This window comes from Meles meles, chromosome 20, assembly GCF_922984935.1.
Source record: "Meles meles chromosome 20, mMelMel3.1 paternal haplotype, whole genome shotgun sequence".
Classification (NCBI taxonomy): domain Eukaryota; kingdom Metazoa; phylum Chordata; class Mammalia; order Carnivora; family Mustelidae; genus Meles; species Meles meles.
In genome coordinates, this window is record NC_060085.1 from 39,108,879 (window position 1) to 39,136,787 (window position 27,909).

Sequence of the window (27,909 nt, forward strand, 5' to 3'; positions counted from 1 at the left end):
TGAATTTTCCTACTTAAATTACAGCATTTCACAACTCTATGCAAAATGTGAAATGCTATCCACATGCAGTTTATTATAGAAACTGATACATGCATTAATCTAACCTCCCCCCTCCCCTACACATCTCCCTAACCACAGGAACAAGAAGGGGGGAAACAAAAACAAAAACAAAACAAAAAAACAAACAAACAAAAAAAACCCAAAAAACCACTTAAAGTCAGCTAACACATCACGAGTACCATCACACTGCTAAACCTATTAACTTTGTTTTCTTTTTTTCACCATTATTAAACTGGAAAGAAAAATTCAACTGGAAAATTGTGCCTTTTCGGTTCCCTTGTCATCATGTAATAAGTATGAGAAATATATGTGCGATGGCCAAATGGCCGGTAGACAAAACACCCACTCTAAGTGACGTACTGTTTTCCATACCACTCAGACAAAATCAAAACAACAGAACTGCTGCAAACAAAAACAAAATAACATTTCCCATCAGCATTCCAGACAGAGAAAATTTACAGGAAAAGAAGCTGGGAAAAGAACCAGAATGAAATAACTTGCTCATACCTCCACTCTCGGTAGAGCTATTTCTTCAGACAAACAGCACTTACTTGAACACTGAAATGTTTAACAATTGATAAAACGTTTGCCAGGGTTAGAAGACTTTTTCTTTTTCTTTTTCAGGCAAACATTTGCACTGTTTGAAGGGATGAAGTGCGTCTACAGAATCGAGGGGGCTACTTTTTTTTTTTTTTTTTTAACAGGGGGAGACTTATGTTAAGGAAAAAAAAAAACACAGAAAACTTAGGTTGTAGAAACATCCAGAGGCAAGTGTGTCATTTAGTTGGTTCTCCTTTCACTGAGAAATACAGAAGTGTTTCCTGGTCCAGCGAAGCCCGCCTGGCAGGAGGATGTAAAACTCCCTTGAAAAAGTGAAGACAATCTCCTTTTATAGCTGAGTCACATGTATGTGACTTGATTAAAGGTGCTGGCTCCCTGGAAGTCACGGGATCAGGGCTGTGCCTGGAAACCGGCTCATAAACTGAGGCACGGCGGTGACTACCAACAGCTGTACTTGCCGATCCCATCGAGTGAGTGTGCAGTGTCTCTCTCACGGGGGATTCTTGTCAGCTGCTCTCTGGCTAACACAATTCCTGTGTTTTGCCCAGCAGTAAATGGACGCCTCTGCCCCAGCATCGTCTAAACAACTCCGTTAACATTTGCCCCCAAGCGTCTCTCTCTTTGTCCAGTCCCTGTCTTCTAACAGATGTCATCCAAGCCTAATCAAGCATAAAATGGTCATAAATATTTCTTTCTGGTAGATTTCACATTCGCATTTCATGCAGGGACATGATATTTTTCTGCTACCTCCAGGGAGAGCCTAATGCAAAAACCAGTTACTTACATTCTAGCCTCATGTTCCTTTAGTAAAATGCAGAACATGTTCTCAGTTCAAAGACATAAAAAGGCGTAAGACTTTATCTTCGGTCTTTTGTTTAACTGCACCTTTTTTCTTCTCTCCCCCCCACCAAAATGCATCTTCATTTTACAGTTTACACTTATGCATTACAAATGTTCCTTTGTGCGTGGGAAAATATAAAACAAGATCTAAAATGAGACCATGTCTACCATATTTCAATAACTTCAGGTTTTCAACATTAGACTCCTTAATTACTGGCAGAAAGAGATTTTTTGCTCAGATACCTAATTCAAATAACAAGCTATTTAGAAAGTAGATGAGATAAGAGGAGGGCTCTTCTATTTTCGTTCGTTTTATGCACAATTTTGCAACCTTCTTCATCAAATTTAGTTAAAACAATGGGATGAATCCAATGTACAAATTTATGGTTCATGCCAATTTGCCAGTTGAAAAAAGGAAAGATAATCACGAGATAGGCCCCGTCTCCGACACTTAAAACTTTGATCAAGCAGGGGAACCTACTCCAGATAATTAAGCTGCCTCCTTAATGAGGGAAGAATTGGTAATCAGCACAATCATATTTGTCTTCAGCAAACTTAGTAAATAATGAGTCTTCATCTAAAATAAAACTATCCTAATAATACTTTTGAGGCCATATGTCTGTGTTTCTCTTCCCTATCCCTTTTGTCAAAACAGCAACCTTATTCTGCTATTTAAAGGGCGCCACAAAACACATAGCAATATAGATCACAACAATGACGCTTCCCCCCACCCTTCCCTTCGCTGAGCCTAATATTTGATTACTGCTAGTCAAATCAAGCTTTCAGGCAAATAATCTCCATTTTTAAAGTTAATGAGATATGGTCATGTCGACAACAGCTTGCAGAAACTTTTAATTTTAATTCCTGCAGGCTGTGCTGGCCTCTTTTACAGCAACTACTGTATGAATGAGTCAAATTTGCCAACATGGCTTATGTAGACAAGTGCACACTAATTAAAAATACCCACTGGTATCATAATTTAAATACCATGAAAATAAACTGTGAAAGTCGCTCGGATCCAGGCTCATGGTTGCCTCAGACCGCATTTCCTCTGACTATAGGATGTTTTATTGCTGGCGTGTTCTTAGCTGAAAACCATTCTGCATCTTTGAGGAATTTGGGACTTTGATGTAATTATACAATTTGTGTTAATATTTGTTTCACATAAGCTGTTAAGCAGGCCTCCCAGAACGACCACTAATTGAGAAAAACCATATTGCTGAGGCAAGCGACAAATTTATCCTCTCGATGCGGGGTCCGTCGACAACTTCTCCTGGGCCCATGGGGACTCCTCTTCTCTCTCTAAGCTCAGGCCACGATGAAACACAAGTAAAAACCTCGTACTGCCCTTCTTTCTCTTCTTTGATTCCTTTGAAGTTTTCATTCTTCTTAATATTTGGATTTTAAGAGCTTTTCTCCCGAACAAGGCAGGTAGGACATGCTTCTTTCCCCCCATCTAATCCCTAAATGCTGGTATAATTTCATCCATCCACCCATCCAACCCTCCATCCATACACACACATACACACTTTTAAAATTTAGATGATTTTTTTCAAGAGAATCCCAAATCTGCCTTTGCTGGGATAAAAGCACATTTCACACAGGGTAAAATCTTGGCACCTCGAGGGTTAAAGCTATTTGAGGGGTTAAATATGCAATTACCTCTGACTAAAACCAGAGAGACATATAGATAAATAGAAGAAATGAAGTCCCCAGGTTCCCTTCAGAAGCCTTCATCACATTACCACCAGACAGAAACTCTTTAAGTACCATTTTCAGATGTTAAATCATTGTTCGCGCGGCACATATTCTCACTCTTCCTGGGGGAACGACATCTGAAGAGAGCGTGCTAACAAATGCAATGCTGTAAACAGGCATTTCTCCTCTTGTCGTGAGTATCTTTGTATCCCCGCTCCCGGCTCTGTCAGCCATGCCTTCGCTCTGCTTTGAAGTTAAAGGACTGAATGAACAGGATCGTCTATTACCCAGAGTGTGCATGGAGGTTATAAATAAGAAATAAAAGTGACTTTCAGTACACCGCTTTTGCATCAGCAAGTTGCCTTCTCTCTTACCTCCTTCTGTCCTTCATACCTTACAACCAACCATCTATGGGAAACCTGCGTTTCGGGGTTTCGTTCAGAGGGTGACCCAGCCTGGACCATGTGTTAGCTGAGACGCGGAAAGTTGTCCTGGCACGCACGGCGCTGGGGTCTGGGCCACGACTCCGAAGCCCCCCTTCTCCCCTTCTTAACCCTGATCTTACAGATGTCCTTCAGGACGAGGGGCTGGTGATAGGACTGGCTCTTCATTTACATTTTTCTGTTGACAAACAGAGTCCATGAATATTAATTATTCTGAAGTTTATTTGCAGAAAAGGCACTTTCTAATCCTTATCAATTATTTATTGAAAATCTCCCCCACCTAATAATCTCATTAACATTATTATACTAAGGCCAACAGCAAATATTCCTTTGATAAGTAACAACCCAACCCGTTATTCTTCCTGCCAACTCCCCTGTAACCTCCTCTGCTTAATCATGGACAACCCGGCCTTTGTTTTCGGGAAGCTCTACCTTAGTCTTCCATTTTTTTTTTTTTTTTTAAATAGAAGAAAACTCACATACAGGCCTTTTGTTTAAAAACTGAAAGTTTCGGGGCGCCTGGGTGGCTCAGTGGGTTAAAGCCTCTGCCTTCGGCTCGGGTCATGATCCTAGGGTCCTGGGATGGAGCCCCACATCGGGCTCTCTGCTCAGTGAGGAGCCTGCTTCTCTCTCTCTCTCTCTGCCTACTTGTGATCTCTGTCTGTCAAATAAATAAATAATAAAAAAATCTTTTAGAAAAACCTGAAAGTTTCTGATACATGAGGGAAAAAATTAAAATTAAACAGTGGGAAAATACACGTATGCCTGCTTTTTAAATCCCCATGGGTTATGTGTAGAATTACTAAATGGAAAACCCCAGGGCCCCACACCCCATAGTCATGGAGCATGAGCGCCCCAAGAGAACACATGATGTCTGGGAACACGTGAGCGTCTACAAGAACGTAATGCAAATGAAAACCACATCTCAATAATGAAGACACCTTCCACTTACATAATGTTTCGCTGCTTACAAAGCATTCTGACCTTTAATACCTCATTTACTTCCCCTAACGCCCTTCTCAGGTAGGCAGGACAGTCATTATTAACTTGATCTTACCCATAAACAAACCGAGAGTAAGGGACTGCCTGAGGTCACAGAGCTACCAGATGGCAGGGCATGGAGAACCGTCCACAAGTTTTGCACCCCAAAGCATTCGTTGATTCTGTTTTCAAACCCAGGGTTTCCTCTAACTTTCTTCTTCCTTTTTGACTCACTGTTGGCGTTTTAAAAGACATGCCTGCTTGGAATTTCATGTTTTAACGATCTGGAGTGCCTACTGGCCATTGTTAAGGACTGCACTTGCCCAAAATCACCAAAGCCCTGAATTTGTAAAACAGAGCCTAATTTCTAATTTAATCAGAAATTAATGAGAAAAGAAACAGCATGCAGTTTTAGAAGCAGAAGGAACCTTTGAAATGAACTGGTTTCCAGAGGCTCAGAGAGGCAGGGACTTGCTGCAAATCACAGCAAGACTCCAACCCAGGCTGGCTGATAACCTGCCCCAGTGTTCGAGGGTCTCATCTGCAGAGCCCCTGCATTCTCCAAACTTGAGAGGTCACTCCTTTCCTTCTTTTGATCCAGGGGTCAGCCTTTTTTTTTTTTTTTTCCTACCATAGAAGGAGTTTCTCCTCCTTTGCCCAAGAACATGAGTCACTGTCCCTAAAGATTTCCCCAAACTTCACACAGTTTTACAGGAATAATCAGCCAGGAAGGCACTTCGACTTCACCCTCTCAACCCCAAAGTCTTCATCCTGCCTTTTCTTCACCCCAGCACCCACCTAACCTGACTTATTTCACACTGAAGATCTTTCGACACAACACACCAGCTATTCTCCTCTGAGTACGTTTCACCAGGAGATGGACAAAGCCCGACTCCAAGTCAAGATGCTACACAGTCCAGGTGGAAGGTCACTGAAAGGCGAGATGACTGTGGGATGCAGGTGGTAACGGGCTGGTTCATGACGATGAGGAATGTCCGGGAAGAGTTTACAGAGTTTACCTCTGGCAAGTCTCCTAACAATGAGATGTGAAGATGAAGTCTGAAGTCACCTTAGGAGACCGTGGCTGTATTTGGGGAAGTCTCAACTTCTTCCCTAATAGCATTCGAGAAAATGTGGGCTTATGGGATAACCACAGTAAATGAGGCTTTAAGGGATGGGAATTGGGAAACAAATCATGGTAGGAAGGATGAAACTGTTTTTTGTTTTTTTTTTTCTTCTTAAGAAGGAAGTGAAAAAACAGTGATTAGTCTTAAGGCATGGTATGACTACCAGAGGAACTTTACCACCTGCTACACAGAACAGTTTCCCTGGGCCATCATCTCTGCATCTTCTCTGGGCCAGCAAACTACTGCCAGTGGACCAAATCCAGCCCACTACCTGTTTCTGTAAATAAAGTTTTATTGGAACACAGCCATGTCCATTTACGTATTATCTACAGCTGCTTTAACGGAGAGCATGTGTGACAGAGACAGCCTCCAAAGCCAACAGAATTTAACACTGCAAGTAAATCTAAATGTAAAATTGGCCGGTTCCCTGCTCCAAAAGGAAAACAGTTTAGAACAATAATCACTTCCCAATAATCATTAACAAAATTTGAAAATGGATGTACAGGCAGGCACACACACACTCGTACACACACACACGCGCGTGCAGTCACCCACCCAGCTGTACCCTATGAGCTGAACGTGGCTCTTGATGATATTGGGAACCACGGGAATGAAGTCTCTGATTTCATCCACCCTGACAGATCATGGAAGGGCCCACGTCATACTACACAAGACTGTTTCTAAACACATCGGGGGCGTCCATGCAAAAGCAAATCAAAGGACAAAGCCTTTATTTTGTCTGAGCTTAGTTTCTTCATAAAATGTGAGGCTGGATTCATCTAAGGAATTTTAAAAATTCTAGGGCTATAGAGAGAAAGAAAAAAGAAAAGTGAACACACACTACAGATTTGGGGTAGGGAGTGGAGGACAGGGGAGTGAGAACAGGCACAATCAAGAGAGAATAGGTAAGTCCGTGCTGGAGGGATGACATGAAGTTACTTTCATCATTCCTACAAGAGGTAGAGAGTCAGAAAGGGTTTAGCACCTACAGGGAGCTGTAGAAAGAACACTCTACTTAACACATTACCATGAGTTAACAGAGAGATCAAGGTTCTAGGAATCCTTCCGGAGAGGAGGTGAGAGTCCACAAGGAGACTGGGCAGAATGGGTCCTACTCCAGACTTACAAACAGTTTGAGGAGCAAACACCTGAGCCACCTGGAAATTGGCATAAACTTCTGCTCCTCGTACTGGGAAGGGATAGAGCCCAGTGTTCTTCCCCAGCCCGTGTGTTTCTTTCTTGCAATGACAGCACAGACATGGCCATGGTGATACCTTTGAAGAACTGAGTTCCCTTCCCTCTCAGACGCTTTGGCAACCCCAAAGTGGGAGATTTTCAAATTACGACTTTCCATTCAATAAAACTGCTTCAGCCCACTCTACCGTTCTTGCTAAAAGCAGGCCTGTTTTAAAGGTGACAGAGAGAGAAAGACAGACACAGAAGGATCCACGGTAGCCTGGCATCTGGGCTTTTGTATGGATCAGAACAGTGACCAACAGCAAGTTAGCTGATTTAATAATGTTTGTTAAAGCAAGGACTGGGGGCGCCTGGGTGGTTCAGTTGGTTAAGTGATTGTTCAGGTCATGATCCTGGAGTCCCGGGATCGAGTCCTGCATGGGGCTCCCAGCCCCACGGGGAGTCTGCTTCTCCCTCTGACCTTCTCCTCGCTCATGCTCTCTCTCTCTCTCTCTCTGTCTCTCTCTCAAATAAATAAATAAAATATTTTTTTAAAAAAAAGCAAGGAGTGGGCATTATCGGCTATCTTCCCAAAGTAAGCCACACAAGTTAGGACGATTTCCCAAACTGGAAACAAACATATGCTTTGCTGCTGGGGAAATGTACATAGTTTGACTTGTAGGTTATGAATCTTTAAAACTCCTACCCTAAGTCCTATCGCACATCCTTCGTGAGTACTATCTTTTATTTATTGGGCTAAGCGATTGTTCCTTGTTGACTGGAGTGGTGCTGGATGTGAGCAAAGCAGGTGAGCCACGGAAACATTAACACAAAATACCATTCGGGGAGCAGAGGACATTTTGTCAACAGAGCTAATCACTCTTAAAGCAAAATAACCCACTCTTTTAGATATTAAAACAACGAAAACAACTGTGGTGACTTCAAAAGGACTAACTCATTCATCAGTGAAGCTGAGTGAATAATTTCCTCAAGAAACACAAGGTACCAGAAATATTTTATCCAAATACATTTTTGTAGGTTGGGAAAAGGGTTGAGCCTGTCATGTAATACTAAGAAAACACAGAAGGTATTTCCCCCAGCTCGTCAGTCTGTGACAGCTGTTTGGGGCACCTGGAGAAAGTCTGCAAAGTTTTTGGTCTTCCGGCCGCATGTACCCAAACACAAGAGCCATAAAGAGAAAACTTGTCCGACCCAAAATGGCTGCTTTTGGGTTGTCCATAAAACACTGACGGCAGCCATCACAGCTTGCAGTGGACTGTGTGCAGACTTATTAATAAACCTCGATTTCCCAGGTCTTAAAGGCCAACACTTCCATGCCTCGTGAAGGAGACAGTGATCTGAAAAACAGTCCACGTCAGAGGCAGGGTTCAGATGTGCCGGGACCCCACATGCCGCACCCCATAAACCTCACCACAAGCACGGCCAAAGTCTGTCGTTTCTGGAGGGACCCAGAGGCTTTGCAATCAGTGTGTTTCAGCAACAGAAGAAAGATGTTAAGCTCTGCCTGTGCATGCCAGGCTTGGGTTGGCTCGTGAGAAGGAAGCAGGCAACAGATGTGAGGCGGGACCCTCCCTTGGAAACGAAGAAACGAATGCGAGCATAGGGGCACAGCGGCTTATGGGGAGGGGTGGGGGCACCCGAAGAAAGGAAGAAGGGCTCCCTGCGAAAACGGGAGAGGACGAGAATGGAAACGCTCTATCTAGAGGAATATTTGGCATTTTCTTACCGGACTCAGCAAGAAAAGATGGGTTGAAAGGAGAGAGAGACCTGAACGAGAGAGCATTTGAGGGTGTTCCCCATAGGGAATGGAGGCCAAGGAAAATGGGAGTAATCCCCGGGTAGCAGGTCCTCATCTCCCAGCACAGTGAACACAAGGGAAGCAGCTGGTAGGTGAGGATGAGAAGCTCAGGTGGTGGGACCGGGAAGATGTGGCTTCGAAGCTGTCCATAAGCTGCGTGAACGAGGGCAGCCAAGGAGGTCTCTTCCTGTGAGGGGTAGGAATTTTAAGAGTACTTAGCTCACAGTACTAAGTACTTTGTGCTTATGAGAACAAATTGTGCTAACAGAATGAAGTCCCAAGCTGGAGGAAAGGAACTTTCAAGAATTTGAAAAGAGCTTTCAAGTTTTACTGTCTATATTCCCACTACTTCTCCCGCCATTACTATTCCTGATGTGAGTACACTCGACTCTCAGACAACACAGGTGTGAGCTGCGCTTGTCTGCTTTCACTGGACTTTCTTCCCGATATAATACAGTAAAAGTCCTGTATGTGTATTTTCTCTTCCTCGTCATTTTCTCTTTTTTTTTTTTTTTTAAAGATTTTCTTTATTCGTCAGATAGAGATCACAAGTAGGCAGAGAGGCAGGCAGAGAGAGAGGGAGAAGCAGGCTCCCCGCTGAGCAGAGAGCCCGATGTGGGGCTCGATCCCAGGACCCCGGGATCATGACCTGAGCCGAAGGCAGAGGCTTTAATCCACTGAGCCACCCAGGTGCCCCTCCTCGTCATTTTCTTTCTTTTTTTTTTTTTTAATATTTTATTTATTTGACAGAGAGAAATCACAACTAGGCAGAGAGGCAGGCAGAGAGAAAGGAGGAAGCAGGCTTCCTGCTGAGCAGAGAGCCCGATGTGGGGCTCGATCCCAGGACCCTGGGATCATGACCTGAGCCGAAGGCAGCGGCTTTAACCCACTGAGCCACCCAGGCGCCCCTCCTCGTCATTTTCTTAATAACATTTTCTTTCCTCTAGCTAACTTTACTGTGAGAATTCAGTACGTGATTCATATAACATGTAAGATATGTGTTAACCCACGACTTATGTTACCAGTAATGCTTCTGGTCAACAGTTGGCTATAAAGTAGCTAAGTTTTGGTGAGCGAGTCAAAAGTTCTACGTAAATTTGTAACTCAGCAAGGGCTCAGGGCCCCTAATCCCCACGGTATTTAAGGATCAACTATAATTTCAAACCAAGAAAAATGTGTGACAATAGGCATGTTGACGATTTTTGATTAAAAGGAGAAATGCATTTATTTACTGAAAATAGGTGAGCTATCATCATACCATGTTGAAAATTTCCTCCTAAAAATAATTTTTAAGCAATGTGCCCAAATCCTGAATTAGCTGGCAAATCTGGGAGAAGGTGAAGGGGGGGAGGTTAGGAAAATAGCATTAATTAGACCATAAACTCTGAAATGTGAAACTAAGAACATGAATTTTCCCCTAAAGCCATAAACACTAAATATAAAATTAAGATGAAAAAGTGAACCATCACATATGAAACCGAGCTCTAACAATTCCCACTGATAACATTACTGCTAGCTATTTCTTTTAACTATAAAGTTCCACAGTGGGTATGGGAATATGTAAAAATGTGAAGGAATGACTTAAACCAAAAAAAAAAAAAAGAGAGAGAGAGAGAGAAGAAAAAAAAATAGCGAAAGGGGCAACTGCGTGGCTCAGTGGGTTAAGCCTCTGCCTTCGGTTCAGGTCATGATCTCAGGGTCCTGGGATCAAGCCCCACATCAGGCTCTCTGCTCGGCGGGGAGCCTGCTTCCTTCTCTCTCTCTGCCTGCCTCTCTGCCTACTTGTGATCTCTCTCTGTCAAATAAATAAATAATATCTTTAAAAAAAAAAATAGCGAAAGGCTAGTGGGTCATCAAAATGTCCACAGTTGGCACCTCTGTAAACAGAGACTGTGGGCAGTGTAGTTTCTTCTTCTTTCTCTGCTTTCCTAGACACATCTTCTAATTTTGTTACAATGAACATGTAATTAATTGTGCAGTAGAAAATTTGAAATTATTTGGTATTCCATTTTCAATTGAAAACATCTGAATTACACCCAAGCGTTCTCCCCAGAGCCAACACTGAGGATTTCACTCCCGGCTCTGGTGCATGGGGTATCTCATAGGCACTGGCAGAGCTAAGGGACTGTCTCAGCACCTCTTCCAGCACTTTCAGCAGCCGTTCCCTAATTGTGCCACAGTCACTGCCAATATTTTATGGGAGTTTCACAAAATGCACCTATAGCTAGTTAGACTCACAAAGGAGAGGACCTCCTAAAATTCTGGCTTAAAAAAAAAAAAAAAAGCAACTCCCCCCCCCCCCCCCGTTCTTAATTCTTCAGAAACTTCCCCAGCCTTCCAGAAATAGGATGGGCCACGAGAATCAAATATTATCTCTGATTGGAACCTAACAAGGGGGCTCACCAGACAACAGCCTAGGGAAGCTATTGGTTAGACGTGGTGTGTAATTATTTGCTATCCTGGTTCTAGGTACTAATCCCATAGAAATTACAGAAGGAGGGCAGCAAGGAGCCCTGAGACATAAAAATCATTGCCATGTGTAAAAACTCAGATGTTAAAAAAGAAAATGCAGGCACAAGAATTTAGCCAGAAGAAAAAAAAAAAAAAACAGACATGCCAATAAAAAAAGCTGCTTCTTAAAATTTGGCTGGCAGTGTCCTTCCCCTCCCCAATGGATACTCTTAGTAAAGAAAACATGGTAGGTTTTTTCTCCCTTGCCTGTATTTGATTTCCAATTAAAATTAAATATAAACTGAAACGCCACCTGGATTTTAGCAAAATCCAATCCCCGCCCTCCACCGCTCCTTTTTCTTAAAAGAAGAACCTGGGCTTACATATACAAACATTTCGCTAAATGACCCGTGGCAAATTGCGTAATGCCAGTAAAAGTTGTGTTTTTTAAGTTATGAGCCCCAAAGATTTTATCTGAAATAAAACCCTGATTCAATTCAGATTCTGGAGGCAAACTGTGTCCTTAGCTCTGCCTCTAAATTTAAAACATTTGTGGTGGGGCCCCTTCAGTAATGTTGCTAGTAGGTATGGAGGAGAAATTCTGTATTTATTAAGATATATGTTTTCTTTTCTAAAATGGTAAATTGGGGCACTAATTGCCTACAAGAACCGATTCTCTGCAGTCTTCCTACAGAGGTCAGTTTCTAAATGAAGAGTGTGATTGTCAAACAGGACTGTGCCCTTATTTCAATTAATTATCTCAACGAGGAAAGACACAGGAACTCTGGAATTCACGGATGAGGGCTCTCCTTGGAGGTCTCTAACATGCATTTCTACACTGCTCTAAGGTGATCACATTTGAATATAAAAGGGGTGGCCTCTGCTAAAGAATGGAACAGCCCTGAGAAACCAGTTGGTCCCCTCCAGGCCTCTGACTTTGGATCCCTAAGATTTCAGCCCCACCTTTTCCCTATCTTTAAAAGGTGCTGAGCAGAACAAAATACTGTCAAAAGCTCTATTATTTTATTATTTTATTTGAGGAGTGTGCCAAGGCCTAAGATCTATTATTCAATGTATTTGTCACATAACTCTGCTCCACAATTTATCTCTACTGCCCCATTTTACAGACAAAAAAAAGTAAGGCTCAGAGAGACAAGCAAAACTCACTTTACTTCATCCATTCAGTAAGTACTAGAGGTGGGTTTTTGAACTCTTGTCAGTAGGAGTCCAAGATGTCTCGAATGAAATGTTTCTCCTGCATTTTCTAAAAAAGTCCTTGAGGCAGTGAGATGAGTCTACAGGGGAAACAGCGTGCACTGAGTAAGCAGACATCCGCGCATGACTGTCGGTACCATGCTGGATGACATCCACAAGACAAGGAACAGTCTGGCTCCGCTTAAGTGCTTTCAGGTGCCCTGCCCTTTCGAGTGGTTATTGAAGTGGGATCCTCCAACGGGCAGCAGAGAATGAGTGAAACACATCAGAAATGCAAATTCTGGGATGCCTGGCTGGCTCAGTGGGTTAAAGCCTCTGCCTTCAGCTCAGGTCATGATCCCAGGGTCCTGGGTTCGAGCCCCACATCAGGCTCTCTCCTCAGCGGGACGCCTGCTTCCTCCCCCCCCCCCCACCCCACCGCTCCACTCCCTGCCAGCCTCTCTGTCTACTTGTGATCTCTGTCAAATAAATAAATAAAATTCAAATTTTTTAAAAAATGCAAATTCTTGGATCTCACCCCAGATTTACAGAACAAAGTACTCCAGGGGTGGGTTCAGCCATGGGTTTTAAGATGCCCTCCAGATGATTCCAATACACGTACAAGTCTGGGAACGACCACGGAATACCATACAACCTCTTGGTAAAAGTGGACCCCTGAATCAAATGGTACGATGGTCTTAAGCCTCCTGACACTCAATGCCATCCTGCTCCCAGAATGGGCTGTGCAGACTTACACGCTCATGAGCCACGGAAGGGAGTGCCGATGGTGTACGTATCATTTGCTATAACCTTTGCTGATTTAATCAAAGATCCTTCAAGTAGTCTGTGAAGCCGGTGATTGCGTTTGAACAGATACAAAAAGGCTCTCCGAACCCGTGCAGAGTGCTTTATATGACCTTACTTTCCAGAGTTTTCTTCAGAGCTGGCATTTGTAGTGCTACATCTAAGATATCCAAGAACGAATTCCAGGGACACATTGGTAAGCATTTAGAGCCAGAAGAGGAAACCTTTTCCAAATTAAAGATAGGTTACTAATATACTTAACATTAATTAAACACAGAAAAATCTAGGAACATTTGTCAAAACACTGAACCAGCAAGCAAATCTAATTAACATGCAGTATGGACTGCATAGTGTTTTAATTGGGGGGTAGGGAGTTGGGGCACAATGCACATGAAACTCATTGCAAAATCACACACACACACACACACACACACACACACACACTTCTCAGAGCAAAAGATGCTGGGGTTTCATCAGATTCACAAAAGAGGAACCATAAACCTGCAAAATGTATGCATGATGAAATTAAAGCCAGGGCCTGTGCCAGGGAAACCCTCCCACCAGGAAGACTAAAGAGATGTTCACGAATTGTGAGATCTCATGATAAGTCATCGGGTAACAAGCTTAAAACCAGAAACAAATAAGAAGTAAGAAAACAAAGAAGAAACCGCAGAGGAGAGAAAATAAAAGGCCTTGGGCTTCTAGGAAAGACCTCATAAATAGCTAGATTGAAGAAATACCTCCAAATCTGACAACCATTTTAAAATTAGGCCTTAGGATTTCAGTGGTTCTAGCTCTATGGCAAACAGAGGTGAATTAGCTAAAACCCAATATAAAAGGACATAAAATATGGACACCACCGACCAAATGACCAGCCTTGTCAGTCCCCATCTAATCTCTGGAGATCAAACACTCGACATAGGCAAGCGTCTGTGTAAACAGATAGGCCCCACGCCATTTCCTGGAGACCAACAAACTCAGATGCTGGCGTGCGGCACAGAAAGACTTCTACTTACCATTAACCTCCAGTTGTTCCACAGTGGAAATCCCCCTTGCTCATCCCAAAATTAAAAATGGCCAAGTGGCAAAGATACACTTCTTGGGCACGTAGGTTATAAACTTCACCCATCCAGCTCAGCATACACCTTCCATCCCCTCTCTCCTGATTGAAAGGGTTAAGTTAAATCAGCTGGTGTACATGTGCTGAGTTACTGTTTCCTCAGTTATACCAAGGTCTTCAAAAATCCCACCAGCATAGACACAAATACACTCTCTTCTCTGGGTTACTGAAGATGTATTGCTTAAGTCACTCATCTGTTAATGAGTCATAGCCCTATCTTCCACAGCTTGTCTTCATTTCGCTTTGAGATTTTTATTGATATTTAATGCATATGTTTTGTTCCACTACGATTCGATCCAACGTTTTCTGAATTCAGGGAGATGTTAAGTGTCCTTCTTAATATCTTCTAGCCAACCATGGGACGGTGAACCTAAAATACGCATGTTTTGATGTTCATTTTCTTTGGTAAGAGAACCATAAGGAAGAACGTCCGCTCTTTGAGTGACTCAGTGTCCAATCTCCATTTCCTTAGTGGGCTGGCTGATTATTCCTCTCATCACCAATAATGCCAGAACATTTAATTTGTGAAATGCATTCAATTAAATGATTAGAAAGTGACTCTGCAGATAGGATGAAACCAACAATTGACTTTACCCCTCTGGAAAATGTAAGACAAAAAGACAAACTCTGATACATGTATTTCTTGAGGGATAATATAGGAAAAAAAAAATAAGGAATGATCCCTCAGTTCTGTCACTTTCTATAAAGTAAGAGTAGAAGGTTCTAGAAGGCCAGCCACATCTGCCTTCACTAAAAATTTGTTCTGGAAAGAACCAGGTAAGAAGTATTTTTGGCTTTGTGAGCTGTATGTTCTCTGCTGCAACAATGCACCTCTGCTGTGGGAGAAGGAAGGCCCCTCTAGACAATGGCCAGCAAGGAGGACGGTAGTGTTTCAATAAAATCTCCCCCCCACCCCCAGTCCAAGAAGGGAATCTATTAACTCACAGAATTCAAGGAAGCGCTGAGTAAACACATCACAGAACAGGCAGGTAAGAACTGAATGGCAAGAACAAGTGGATCCAGAAGCTCCAATGGTACCAGTCCTCCCCCAACCACCTGCTCTTGACTCTAACTCTTTCTTTCTTCTTACTTGAGATCCTTAAATGATAATATCTACCTCACTGGGTCGTTATGAGAATGAGATGAGATAACATGTTGCAAAGAAATAAAATATCACAGTACTCAATACATGTCAATAAAAACCTTTAAAAAAAAAAAAAAGGTTTAGTTCCCCCATCCCTCATCTAGTCTGCAGGTTTAACGCCATGCATTGTACCTAGAACCTGCCCCATCAGGGGACTGCACAAATGGCTGAGACAAGTTTAAAATATTTCAGGAATATAATCGTCACAATTCCGACTGCAAATATCACATCCTCGGCTTACGCATGATGCTTTTCGCTCCATAAACACAGTAATGATACAGTCTTTACATAGATATACACAGCACACATACATAATACACAGCACCAACTTTGAGCTGGGAAGACAGGTGTACAGCCAATGAGATAATCAGAGTATCACAATAAAAAATGCACATAAAGGCATTTTCACTGACTACTTTTGGATGGTGAATGCCTATTGAGTTGAAATGGAAATATCATGAGTAGGACAAAAAAATGAGGCAAGGTAAGCAATATTATCACAGTATTATTTATCATACGCATTATGATCAAAAATAGTCAGGAAAGAACGAGCATTATGTCATTCTCTCCCAGTCTTTAACCTTGTAAAAGGTTGTTGAGTTCATAGGGAAGATAACAAGAGTTAATACAAGAGGCTATAAAAATGGAACTGTGTCTTACCATGCAACCTTGAAAAATTAATACTTAATAATTATAATAATAAAAGGCCACTCTTGCCCTGTTTTAGGATGTTACATATTATTTTATTAAATTTTTCCAAAACTCTTTCTTCCTTTGGCTCTGAGACACATGGCTCTGCTACTGAAAGGCAAAAGACATTTTACGCACAATTTTCCCTCTACTAGAAAGAGGTATATTGTGCCCTTCAGTGAACATAAAATTGATATTATCATCTCTTAGTTTATATCTCACTACTTAACCTTCAGATTAAAAGTTATTGGATTTGAATGACTAAGAAGACATCATGTCACCTTCCCTTCAACGTGGAGACAGGGGAGTTCGGGATGAGAGAAGGCACAGTGATAAAAACACGGATTTCGGATCAGCTGACACTTTGCCTCTTTTGACAGGCAACCGTGATCCTGACAATTCCTTGTGCTTGTGTGGATGATAAATTGTGTGACAAATGGTCTACTTTCAGAAACTTTGCTGAAGATGAATCTGCCTCAGGAGGTTAATTTTATTTGGAGTAGAGTCGAAAAGGAGCAGTCTAAAAATAGGGATGAAAGAGTTAATTCAAGGAGAACTTTAGGGTTACCACATTACAAAAAACAAAAACAAAAACAAAAAACTACCCCTCCCATGCAGAAGATACTGGAAAATGTTCTATCTGAAGGGATTAAAGGGAAAAGAGCGGGTTTCCCTCCATCTGCCTCTATGCAGGGCTCAACTTAAACACACAGACAAGGCCTTGACATCCCTAAGCAGTTTAATCTATACCTCGGTCAATGAGTCTGCCAATAGCACAACTGTTTAATTAATTACACATCGTATTTCCAACAAAAGAAACACAACATACAGCCCCTTTCACCCTAAAAAACAAATTCATTCTAAGAAGCTTGTGTCAATATGAAACAGACTTTATCAAAGATCTAACTTCGTCCTTTTGTTCTCTAAAAGAGATTAAGTCCATTCCATGATCAATAGGAACACGAGGCAGTTTATCAGCATTTCCCATGTGACTTTTGGAAGATAGACTCATTAGTAACTGGCAAAGGCCAAAGGGAAAATATTTGATAATTTTAATCTGAATAAACATATACAATCAAAAGAGTGGGTTTTCATGATGCAAGAGGATGTCGATTTTAAAAAAGGACTTTTCCAAAGTAAGTCCGTTCTTCTTTACAACTTAAATTTGTGCTTGTGCACAATTTGTGTTTGTCCAGTAACTGACCCGTGGCAGGTAAGAAGGGAGCGTGGGTTCTCCTCCTGGTGATGCCCTTCTCTTCTGTTCCATAATTCCAGCACTTTGCCAGTCACTCAGATGGGAAATGCTGACTCATCACCCTTGCTAACTCCCACCCCTTGATGTTTTCACAGGTCCTACTTCAAGACGCTCTGCTGATTTTCTAATACTCCCCTCAACACTCTTGTGACCACGGCCTTCCTTTATCTTCCTACTTCATTCATTCACAGAGGCCGTCAAAGAACGGCGCTGTGTCGGGCAGGGACTGTGCTGCAAGCTAGGGAACAGGAGGGAATGAGAAAGGGCCATCCCAGCTGATACCGGTCCTACCCATGACCAAGGTGTTCAAACACAGAAGGAGAAAGGCAGAGAGCAAGGCGGTAAAGGTGGTCAACACAAGGCCTCAACCCAATGAAGCAAGAGTTAGCGGCCCATTACTGAATTCCGGACCTACTGCAAGGGCCTTGTCACTGCTATTAATCTTTCAAAGATCTCTTTCCTTCTAAGCCAGGAGAGCTCCAATCTTCTAATTTCTCCTCAGTACTTCTCCCCCTGAATGGCCTTTCTTCTCTGACTAGAAACCTCCCCTGGCTTAGAAACCCAAGCCTCCAACAAGCTGAACCCAAGTAACCTTCGAACCACCTTCCCACTGCTCCCACCCTTGTTCTTCAGGCTCTTCGGGCTCTAGTCAAACAAACTCGGAATGAATGACTCTACCATGCACATCTCCTTATACACAGGCAGCTTTGCACCACAAAGTCTTCATTCCATGAAAGAATACACAACAAATGAATGAGCGCATTTCAAGAACTCCAAAGCAAAGAAACAAAGTTAATACATAGTTTCCAGTGTAGCACATTTATTAGCTCACTTGGAACAAAGCTGAGGCCAGGTCAGTATGTGAAATTCTCTTCACCACATTTTCTTGCAGGACAGAAAAGAAAAAAAAAAAAAATGTGGTTGTATTTCTCTGAACCAAATCAAACACAGTATTTAGCAAAGGGCCTCTGGAATGTTACAAGTAACACTTCATAATTACAATAGATTGGAGTTCAAAGACCAAGTGATGAAAAGAAACTTTCTAATACGGGGTTCAATTCCCTATATAAACTTCCCTTCTGTGGCCCCATCTACCACTCGCATTTATATTGCCATTCTACTTTGTCATAAAAGCAGTCACCTTGTAACCCTTTTTATCAAGTAATCTATGCACTACCTAAAAGTACACTCGGCTCCATCAGGCGAGCCGTATAGGTTTCATTACACAAACAGACCAATTCTGCGCTCTCAGCACTACTTGTCAATAAACGCACGGGGTTGCAAAACAGCAAAGTACGCCTTGCCTTCGGAGACCAGAGAGGGGCCCGCCAGTTTTGCAAAACAAACTCCCTGCCACCAGTGAGGCTAATCTGTCAACAAATTACCATTAAAGTCACACCTCCGGAAAGTTCAAAAAGAGATTTCTGACAGGTAAGCGAGAGGGAGTATTTATGTTGTTGTTGTTATCATCATCTCACAGGTCAGGGCTTAAAATTGCCCTCTCAAAGTAGGGATGCTTGGCTTAAAGTTGAGGGTAGGCTTCACCCATGGTGAAACGTGGCATCTAGCTTTCTATATATTTGGCTCTTTCTCTGTTGTTGTTTCTCATGCCATCTTACTTTTCAACAGAGAAATTAATGACACACAACTGTTTAGTAATCAAACCTTGAAAGGATTTCATATAAGGCTCACATCACAGGTTACCTAAATCTCTGACAATATTTTGATGACAGGGAGGTCCAAACTCCCCGAGTAAAGAAGTTCGGCACTCAGGGTGAAGTGTGCCTTTTCCAGAAAGAGTCACAAAAGGAATGGAGGAAAAGTGGGAGTCTGTTATTGTTATGGCTGCTTTTTCTTTATTTGTCACAACTATCCAAATTCCTCTCTTACTTTTATCTCAATTTGTTTGCATGGTTTTCGCTCATGTTTTGGGGGCACCGTTTCCTACTACAAATTTTTGATCATCAATAGCTTCTATATTCGAACTCTGCCGTGTGTTCAAAAAGAATCTAACTTGGTAGGGTGAGTCCTTTAAAATTACAGTTTGAGTTTTTTACCCACCACTGAAGGAATGTGCTAGCCCCTATCACAATGCCTGCCTCAATGAGAGAACTCAATAAATTAAGATCATCTTCTACATTAACTTCCAGAAGCTTCCCTTATTAGAACCACAGATGCTATCTTTTCCCTTCCAGTGGCATCAAAAGACCCTTCTTTCAGACACAGTCCCTGCTATCTGCAAGGCAAAGTGAGTGTGTTTTTTGTTTGTTTTATTTTTATTTGACTTTTTATTTTTTTCTCATTGCAATACGTGCCCTCCTTAATACCCATCACCAGGCTAACACATCCTCCCCACCGCTCTCCCCATTGAAACCCTTAGCTTCTTTCCCAGAGTCCATAATCTCTCATGGTTTGTCTCCCCCTCTGATTCCACCTCTCAGTATTCCCTTCATTCCCCTAATGTCCTCATGTTATTTCTTATGTTCCACATATGAGTGAAATCATATGATAACTCTCTTTCTCTGCTTGATTTATTTCCCTTAGCATAATCCCCTCCAGGTCCATCCATGTTGATGCAAATAGTGGGTACTAATCCTTTCTGATGGCTAAGTAATATTCCATTGTATGTATTCCTAACAAAGTTAACAATGCAACCTTTTGCAAAGAGAAGAATGGTAAGGCCGAACTGGCCATTGCTACCTGGTCTTTGTACTAATCCACACTTAATCACTTGGGCCTCCCTCTGTAGAGGGAGGAACAAGGCAAAGGATGACCACAGTAACAGTAACGTGGTTCCCACAAAGGAATACGAGTATGAATGAGAAGTGCACAGGGGCAGTCTCTTTCGTCGGAGCTTACTGCCCATCCAAACACAACAGCGATTTCTCCCACACGTTGTTTTTTATAGGGGCACTTCGAGCTGGAAGTGTTGGCAGGACAACCTCCCTCTTTTGCTCGATAGCCACTAGTCATTTTGGTAACCAGAACAAAATGAGGACATTCGTTCCGCCATTTTGAAAATGAAGAGAAGAATCTTTAATTTTTGTGTATGGGTTTATGCTAACAGGTTTACACTCTGGTCATTATCCTTTGCTGACTCGCATCAGAGATTCCAGGATATAGACCCATGATTCTCCTGGGCCCTTCTGATAGGGTATTGTCTACATCCTCTGTGAACATACACAGCCAGATTTCCTTCTCGAGCCCCCTCCCACTCCTCCTGTCTCTCTGAGCTTCTCTGGTCCTGGGCAGGGACTCACCTCTCACCTCCTTTAGTAGCTCATTGGCAAAATGCAACCCAATGAATCCCTCTTCTTCCCTCTCATGATGTTTCAGAAGCTACTTGTCCTTCCTACCTCCCTTAACTCTTTAGGACTCATTCAATGTTTCCCTCTCTTTTACATTATTAACAGGAAGCATGGATATCGACACGTGTTGATGGTGGGTAGGTATCTTTCGGGCCAAAAGGTACACCACCTCAAACCACATGTCAAAGAACCAATGTCAGTGAATGAAACAAATACTTCTCCCCACTCTCTAAATAATCCATATTTAAATCCCATAGGTAGTATATCTTTTTTTTTTTTTTAATGTCTTTCTCACAGACTACCTCCACACTGCCCTCCTCATATAAAACAATAGCCACACCTCAAAACCACAGCAACCGAAGCGCTCTCTATCCTGATTTGCAGACAATAAAACGGCCAGGTGGTACCCAAAAAAAAAAAACCCATCATTAAATGGAATGTTGTTAAGAAATAGCTGTTTTATTTAACAGCTATTCGTTTTTATTGAATAAACACGTTCTAGTATGCATTCTGCTAATTGACCTGACAGCATATGCTGTATACGGAGAAACTTCTAAACATTATGCTCTATGTAATATGCTGATCTGAAAAAGCTCTCATTTGCAGCAATATGGAAATAAAATTCTGCTTTCTAAAATTCAAGACTTTTAAAATGCATTAATCCACACAGTTTATGAAATTGCTCTGGACATTTTAAAATCCTTTCTTAAGAAAAAAAAAAAAAAAAACAAACTTCAGTAACTGGTAATAGTATTTGTTGCTGAGTTTCGTAATGGAGTAGTGCGTATCCAGGACAGAACTCTTACAGACCCAGAAATGGGGCAGGCATAATAGGAAATAAAAAGCAGTTATGGTATCGGGTAAAGAATTACCCAGTGGCTAAAACAAATGTTCGGAAACTCTATCAAATTATCTTATTAGGAAACTATTGTTATAATAGTTTCATGGCCCAGATAGAAGTAGGCTTGAAACATTACAGAGATCATACATTTCGTTTTGAGGAAGGAAGACAGTTGGGGAGTGTGTTGGCGGGCTCCTCCAAGCTACTGGCAGCACCTCTCCTTGGTGATGACTTCTGAGTGTTGATGGCATCTTGCAGAAGTACCAACCCCCCTGCCTAGAGGGCCACAAATGAGCAATGCTGCTGGGTAGGAGCTGGGGCAGCCTGGAGGGCAGCAGGCTCCTTGACTTCACCAGCAATCCATCCCCTAACAACTGTTGCCCTCGTAGGAATATTGGTCTAGGGTTACCAGATCCTCTGGTTTTTCAAGAGAAGATGGAAAAGCCAGATTCTCCTGATTTTTCTAGGCTGTCACCTACATAATTTTTTTTTTCCTTTTTAAACAATTCTTCTTAGACCTAATTTAGCCAACCTATAGACCAGTCCCAGCATAGAAGTCACTCATTCCACAGCTAATCTTTGTGAAAGCTCTCCATTCTGAAAGGGCACTCGCTATCATTTGTAATTATCTTTGGTAATAAGGATCAAACATGGAAAAGCTTGCGTTTATTTTAAAAGTCCTGGCACCAGGCAAAAATGCTCCCTATATTGTCAACGACGGCACTGGTGTAACTAGAAAACCCTGTAACGTTCAGCGTTACACACAGCATAATTAACTCATTTTTATACCAAGCCCTTTTAAGCCACATCTTTTTGTTCCATGGACTTCTAACATATTTTACAGTTCTAATTCCCTTCCACTGTCCTCCATTAATCAAAGCTGTAACCCCTGTTGTCTTTGTACTACAGAATCAGAATGTGCCCCTGGCGAGGAATGGGGGAAAAGTCAACAGGAATTAAATTTCAGTGCAACTGTTTACTCAACTGTGGCCTGCAGTTATTGAAATTTTATCCGTGGTTTTGTGTGACTACCGCAGTAATGAATTCAGCATGGCTGTGATTTTCTCACTGCTGGTATTCTCACTTCGAGTAAAAACCTGTAGGATAAAAATGACGAAAACAACCCGAGTCCATCACGTTGACCCTCACATTTCTCCAAAGCGCTGACCTGTTGCCGTTTTCGGTCTGGAAGGAAACTAGGTTCACTCTAGTCCTGCAAAACTTTATTATTCCTCAGTCCCCCCCCCCCCCCATCCATCTAGAGATTTGCTTGTCCTCCAACAATCTGTGAGGAGCCTCATCATACACTTGGAGGGGGAAACAGTTGTCAGTATTTTGTTTTCAAAGATCAAAAAGGGCTACAAACCACGATATGTGGGGTTTTTGCTGTAGTGATAAATCCGAGTACACTCTCTCTTCCTAGATCATATCAATAGCAAATAAAAACAGACTTGTTATAAAAAGTATTTAAAATGACTTTCGAAGTACAACAAAAACGTACTGACATCCATAACACGTAAGACCACGTTTTCCAAAGTGGTCACAGCCAAGGTAAAGAGGGAAGACGTGGATAACTAATTTTGTTACTGAGGCTCTTTAAGAAAGATGTTGTTAACATGCACTTTCCGAACTGTCTTCTATGAGGTCAATGTGTTGTTGCCCATATTGGTGTAGGGGTGTGTGTGTGTGTGTGTGTGTGAGAGAGAGAGTATCGTACATACATAAAGATTTTGGCTGACTTACTACTTTAAGATGGTAAACGAATTTTTAGTTCTTCATATAAAATTCTAAAGAAGGGAATTTCCCATTTATTTAATTAATGTGCCCTAAATACTAAGCATGTGGGGTTCCCACTCCATAGGTCAAGAGCACGACATCTCAACTGCTCAAGAACTGGCGGCTCTTGGCCTCTGTAGGGTGAGGACACGGAGCACGGAACTCCAAGATCCCCGCGGCTCTCTCAATAGAACCGTACGTACCCGAGAACGCCACATGAACGACGCACGCGCACACACAGATACTGTCCTACCATCTGAGGACACGTTTTGCTAACTACTTTAGTGGTTAGAATTCTGCCATTGGCACTCACTTAAGTTCACGACCTTCCACACAACATACGTCATAAATGCCAGCGGATGGGGTACCCAAGGTGCAGGCACAGAAGGGTCTGGACGACCAGGGACAGAGACCACATCATGTAGATGAGGTGCCGGTCATGAGACCTGAGCATATCTGCTAGTTTCCTTTTCTTTCTGTCGTAGCTTTCCCCCAGCAGCTTCCACTACCTTCTAACAGACTAACAATGTAACGATTCTTCATATTTTAAAAACTTCTTAGCAAGAAAAAAAATAAAAATCCTCAGAGCCTGTCAAAGGCTATAACCCTCATACAAAAAGGGATTTCCTTTCCTTCCCTAATATGCTTTCGAAGAAAATGGCTTGAGAAAAGGCTTGCCTGCCTCCTCCTCATCGCCCAAGATTTCTAATTTTTTTTTCCCCAGAAAGGCCTGAAGATGCCGCCTTCTTTTTCACCTTTCTGCAAGGTGAATCCAAGACCAAAATGGAACAAAACCCACCCATTATCATTTAACAAAAATAAATTCTATTTCCTGATTCCAAGAGAGGCTGGAAAAACAGTGCTGTCTTCAAGCGGGTGCTATTTACTTATCTGAATTTCCCTCAACACTTGGCCACACAACACCATTTTCTGGGTCACCTTTACCATTTGGAAATATTTAATCCGCCACTCACAGGTACCCACTGACATGACTATGGAGAATGTAAGGAGAATGAGTATGTCCCAATTTACATGCATTTGGGGGAACCACCAGTAAGAACGAATGTAAAACGTTAAGAGGACTTAGCCCCAGACCAGCTGCCGTATGTACACAAGACACACAGGCCAGTGGTCCACACCCCGAAGCTCCTCCAGGCAGCAGGAGGCCACTTCTTACACTTAAGCCTGTGCTGCCGATGCTACGCCTGCTGTACACCGGCTCCTGCCCGTCTGTTTCTGCTGTTTGCTTCCACTCCCTCTTCCATCCCCTGTTCCTTTCATCCACCATCCCTCCTTTGGTGTCGTTCTTCACCGGTCTCAGTAAGCCCGTTTATGAGTATGACCTTTTGACTCAAGCATAGGGAACCATTTCCGCAATTCATTTTATCCCAAATAGTTCAGCTTCAGGCTGCCACGGTGGGGCCTGGGAAGAGGTGAGCTCAAGCTCATCTTTGACAACTGCTCCCCAAGACAGGGGGCGGGGGCGTGGGGAGTAGCTTCCAAGACTCTCCGCTCCCCAGAGCTTGAGCACTAGTCTCGGAGGGCCACCCCGCCACGTGAGCCTCCAACACTCGCAGCGGGGCGAGTGCGGAGGGCGAGCGGGGGCGCCAGTCCGCAGTCCCCCGCATCCCGCGCAGCCGGCGGCCACGGTACCTGCTGCTGCTGCTGCACGTGCACGAGCTCGGCGGCCCCCGCGTCCGCGGCCGGCGTCTCCCCGTTGGACCGTCCTTCGCGAAGACTCCCGCACTGGAGCAAGTGGTTGCCGCCGCTCGACCCGTTCTGGATGGCTGAACCGTTACTTTTTGTCTCAGTCCCAGATTCTTGCATCATGACTCAAAAACCTGATAGAGGGATTTTCAGGAGGGAGCAGGGGAGAGAGAGAAAAGCAGCTGTTAAAACAGTTGTTGGACAGAAGGAGAAGGGCCCTGCCTTCCGTGTTGCCAGACTCTGTAAACAGTTGTCCTTTTCTTTCACACACTCTTGGCCCTGGGTCGTGGGCTAGTCCCTTAGTGTCTGAGGACGGAGGGGTCGGGCCAGCTTCAAGAGTTCGAAGCGGTCCCTTCAAGAAGCTGTTTCCCCTTGGAGAAAAATACTTTCGGGGGAACTCAGCATTTATGGTTAAATATCTGTGACTATCTGGATGTTTTTCTCAAAAAGGAGTAAGTTGTTGTGCGTGGTATATTAGGTGTAACATTCAATTTCAGTGTGTGCGGGCTCTGCGTTGGGGTTAGGTACACTCCTAGAGAGAAAGTCTCCAGCCCCACGCTATCAAGACAGGACACATACCACCGGGAGGGGTCCTGAGATTATTTGAGCCAAACACCCTCACGGTCAAAAAGACAAGAGCATTTAAAGATTCATACTCCCCAGAATCATTCCAGTACTGAGAAGTCTTCAAAATTGGTGATTCCAATGAGATCAGCCACATTTAGAGAGAAAAAACAAACAAAAATCCCCCCTGTTCCCCACTTTTCAGGAGCTGAAAAAATTCAGACTCTGATCTTGGTCCTATGGTTAAAACTGTCCTAAGACATCCTATTCAAAGTGAGGGGATTTTCTCATGCTGAATTACGAACCTCTAGTTTGTTTTAAGGCCTGAAAGGTCTGGGACATCTTCTATTTATTTTGGAGAGAAATCTGGCCTTAGGCAGACCAAAGAAAAGGTCTGAATGCAAAAGTATGAAGTGTTTAATACAGAACATATATGTGTATGCGTTTGCAGGTGTGCATGTATGTCTATATGTACAGTGCGAGATGTGCCCCTGGAGGGTATCACCTACATGACTGTAAATATATTTCATGTTCTGCCCAGCTGCTTGCTAGGTACAAAACCATTACCCACAATTCAGCTCTTGACAAAAGATAGATCAGATTTACTAATACCAAGGGTTACCAGTACTGCACCAAGCCCACCAGCAGGTGATTTACGTATGTTCCCCAGTTTAGTTCTGAATGCCACTGGTATCTCCAGTATGCAGATGAGAAAACTAGGCCCCCACGAGGACCATTTTAATTTGCCCAGCATAAATCATTAGTAGTGGTGCAATCAGGATTTGAACAAGTTCAGCCGGATGTCAACGTTCTTAACCATGTGTTTTCTTACAGCTGAGGCGTAGTAGGGAGCAAACAGTGTAATGGCAGGGTCATACTCCAAATTCACAGACGAGGACTTTGAACAGGAAAAGCAATAGTCACCAAAGGCTCTGACAGTTCCAATATCAAAGCTAAGAAATGTCTGAATATTAAAACTTTAACGTGAAACACCGATCTCAGATCAAAGGGCTGAAAATTTGTAACAAATACTCATGCATCGTGGAAAAACATGTGCAATCTGCATTACGGATCCCCACCCCCCCCCCCTTGCAATATGTGACAGCAGGGAAATTGAAACACTTGGGACATCTTCAGAGGAGGCCGCCCTCTTGCTGGAAATTTATTTAAGTCCCTTTTCTACCGACTTCCACAAAAGCCTAATGGAAAATTAAAAGCAGAAAAATTTACATCTTTCTTCCTTTCCTTTCAGTGCCCTGTATGATCTAACTTGAGTACAAACTTTACAAACCCAGCAGACTCATGTTTAAAGTTAATCCAGTTCTGAAGGGGATTAAGAATGGCATTTTTTGTTGTTGTTGACAGGTGGAAAACAAACTCAGAAGCAACAGCCGATTCATGCTCTTTTCTTGAAATCAGACTTTCCCGTAATTAGAATCCATTAAAAACTGCCTTTATATCCTTACTGTCTACAGAGTATAAAACCTATCAAAAGCACAACTAAAACTTTCTCTAAGATAGAAGCACCAGGCAATACAAGTACCTTGTTTGTTGCCAAAAAGGAATTAATTTGTGAATTTGAGGGGGCTTTCCCCCCAATGTTTCTGTTTCACAAACCTGTCCATTCGTACAGAAATGAAGGAAAAGGTAGTGTTTAGGTATTTGAGGGAGAGAATGGTTGTCCTAGCATAGTTAACAAGGAAACGCACTCAATTCTTCGGTATGTCACAAGCATACCTAAAGAGAAAACAAAAACACTTTTCTTTTTTTAAACTTTCTGGAAAGCCTACTCACATCAGCGAACTGACCCCCAAAAGATAAAAACATGGCTTGCACATGAGATCTTTACCTGCCCTCAGAAGGGGGCCTCATTAGCCACACACATATCCTGTCCTCGGAGCTATAGGAAAGAATGCTGCCTTTCCCAGCCTGCGACCGTTGGGATGTCTGACCTCAGAACAGGTGTCTATGAGACTGGCCCTGCTTCTGTTTCCTGGGTTTGACACCGTGGTGGTGGGTGGAGTAGGGACGATCTCCAATCCACAATTTGATAAGGTTTTGCTCTACGCAGTTCCAAGAAGACTGCCAAGTCCTCCAGGAGAAGTTCTGCAGGCATCTCGCCAAGCAGCTTGGCTTGCGAATCGGGTCTGTGAGAGTGCAGGCATGGGGACCGAAATTGCATAAAGGATTATTTTGGTCTGAGGATGTCCTTAATTAGTCAAGTGCTAACAGTAGTATGTAGGTTGCAAGATTTAAAATTTCCCATAATCTCCCACACCAATCAGGAGAAAACAGCTTTTTGAAAAGCACATGTGAAAAATTAGGAGTGTCGATGTCTAAGAACATTTCT

The 27,909-nt window shown here is 42.8% G+C and overlaps 1 protein-coding gene across 10 annotated transcripts in view; it reads right to left on the bottom strand.

The window, feature by feature from the left end:
* FOXP1 (forkhead box P1) overlaps positions 1-27,909 on the bottom strand; it is a 586,176-nt gene that overhangs the window by 208,712 nt on the left and 349,555 nt on the right. For 9 of the 10 annotated variants that reach the window (XM_045990390.1, XM_045990389.1, XM_045990383.1 and 6 more), the window contains one exon: positions 24,942-25,129. In XM_045990390.1, coding sequence (XP_045846346.1) covers positions 24,942-25,118 — 177 coding nt within the window. In that variant the 5' untranslated portion in view covers positions 25,119-25,129. Of the gene's footprint in view, positions 1-24,941; positions 25,130-27,909 lie in introns of those variants that run through there. The other variant, XM_045990376.1, reaches the window with a different exon arrangement.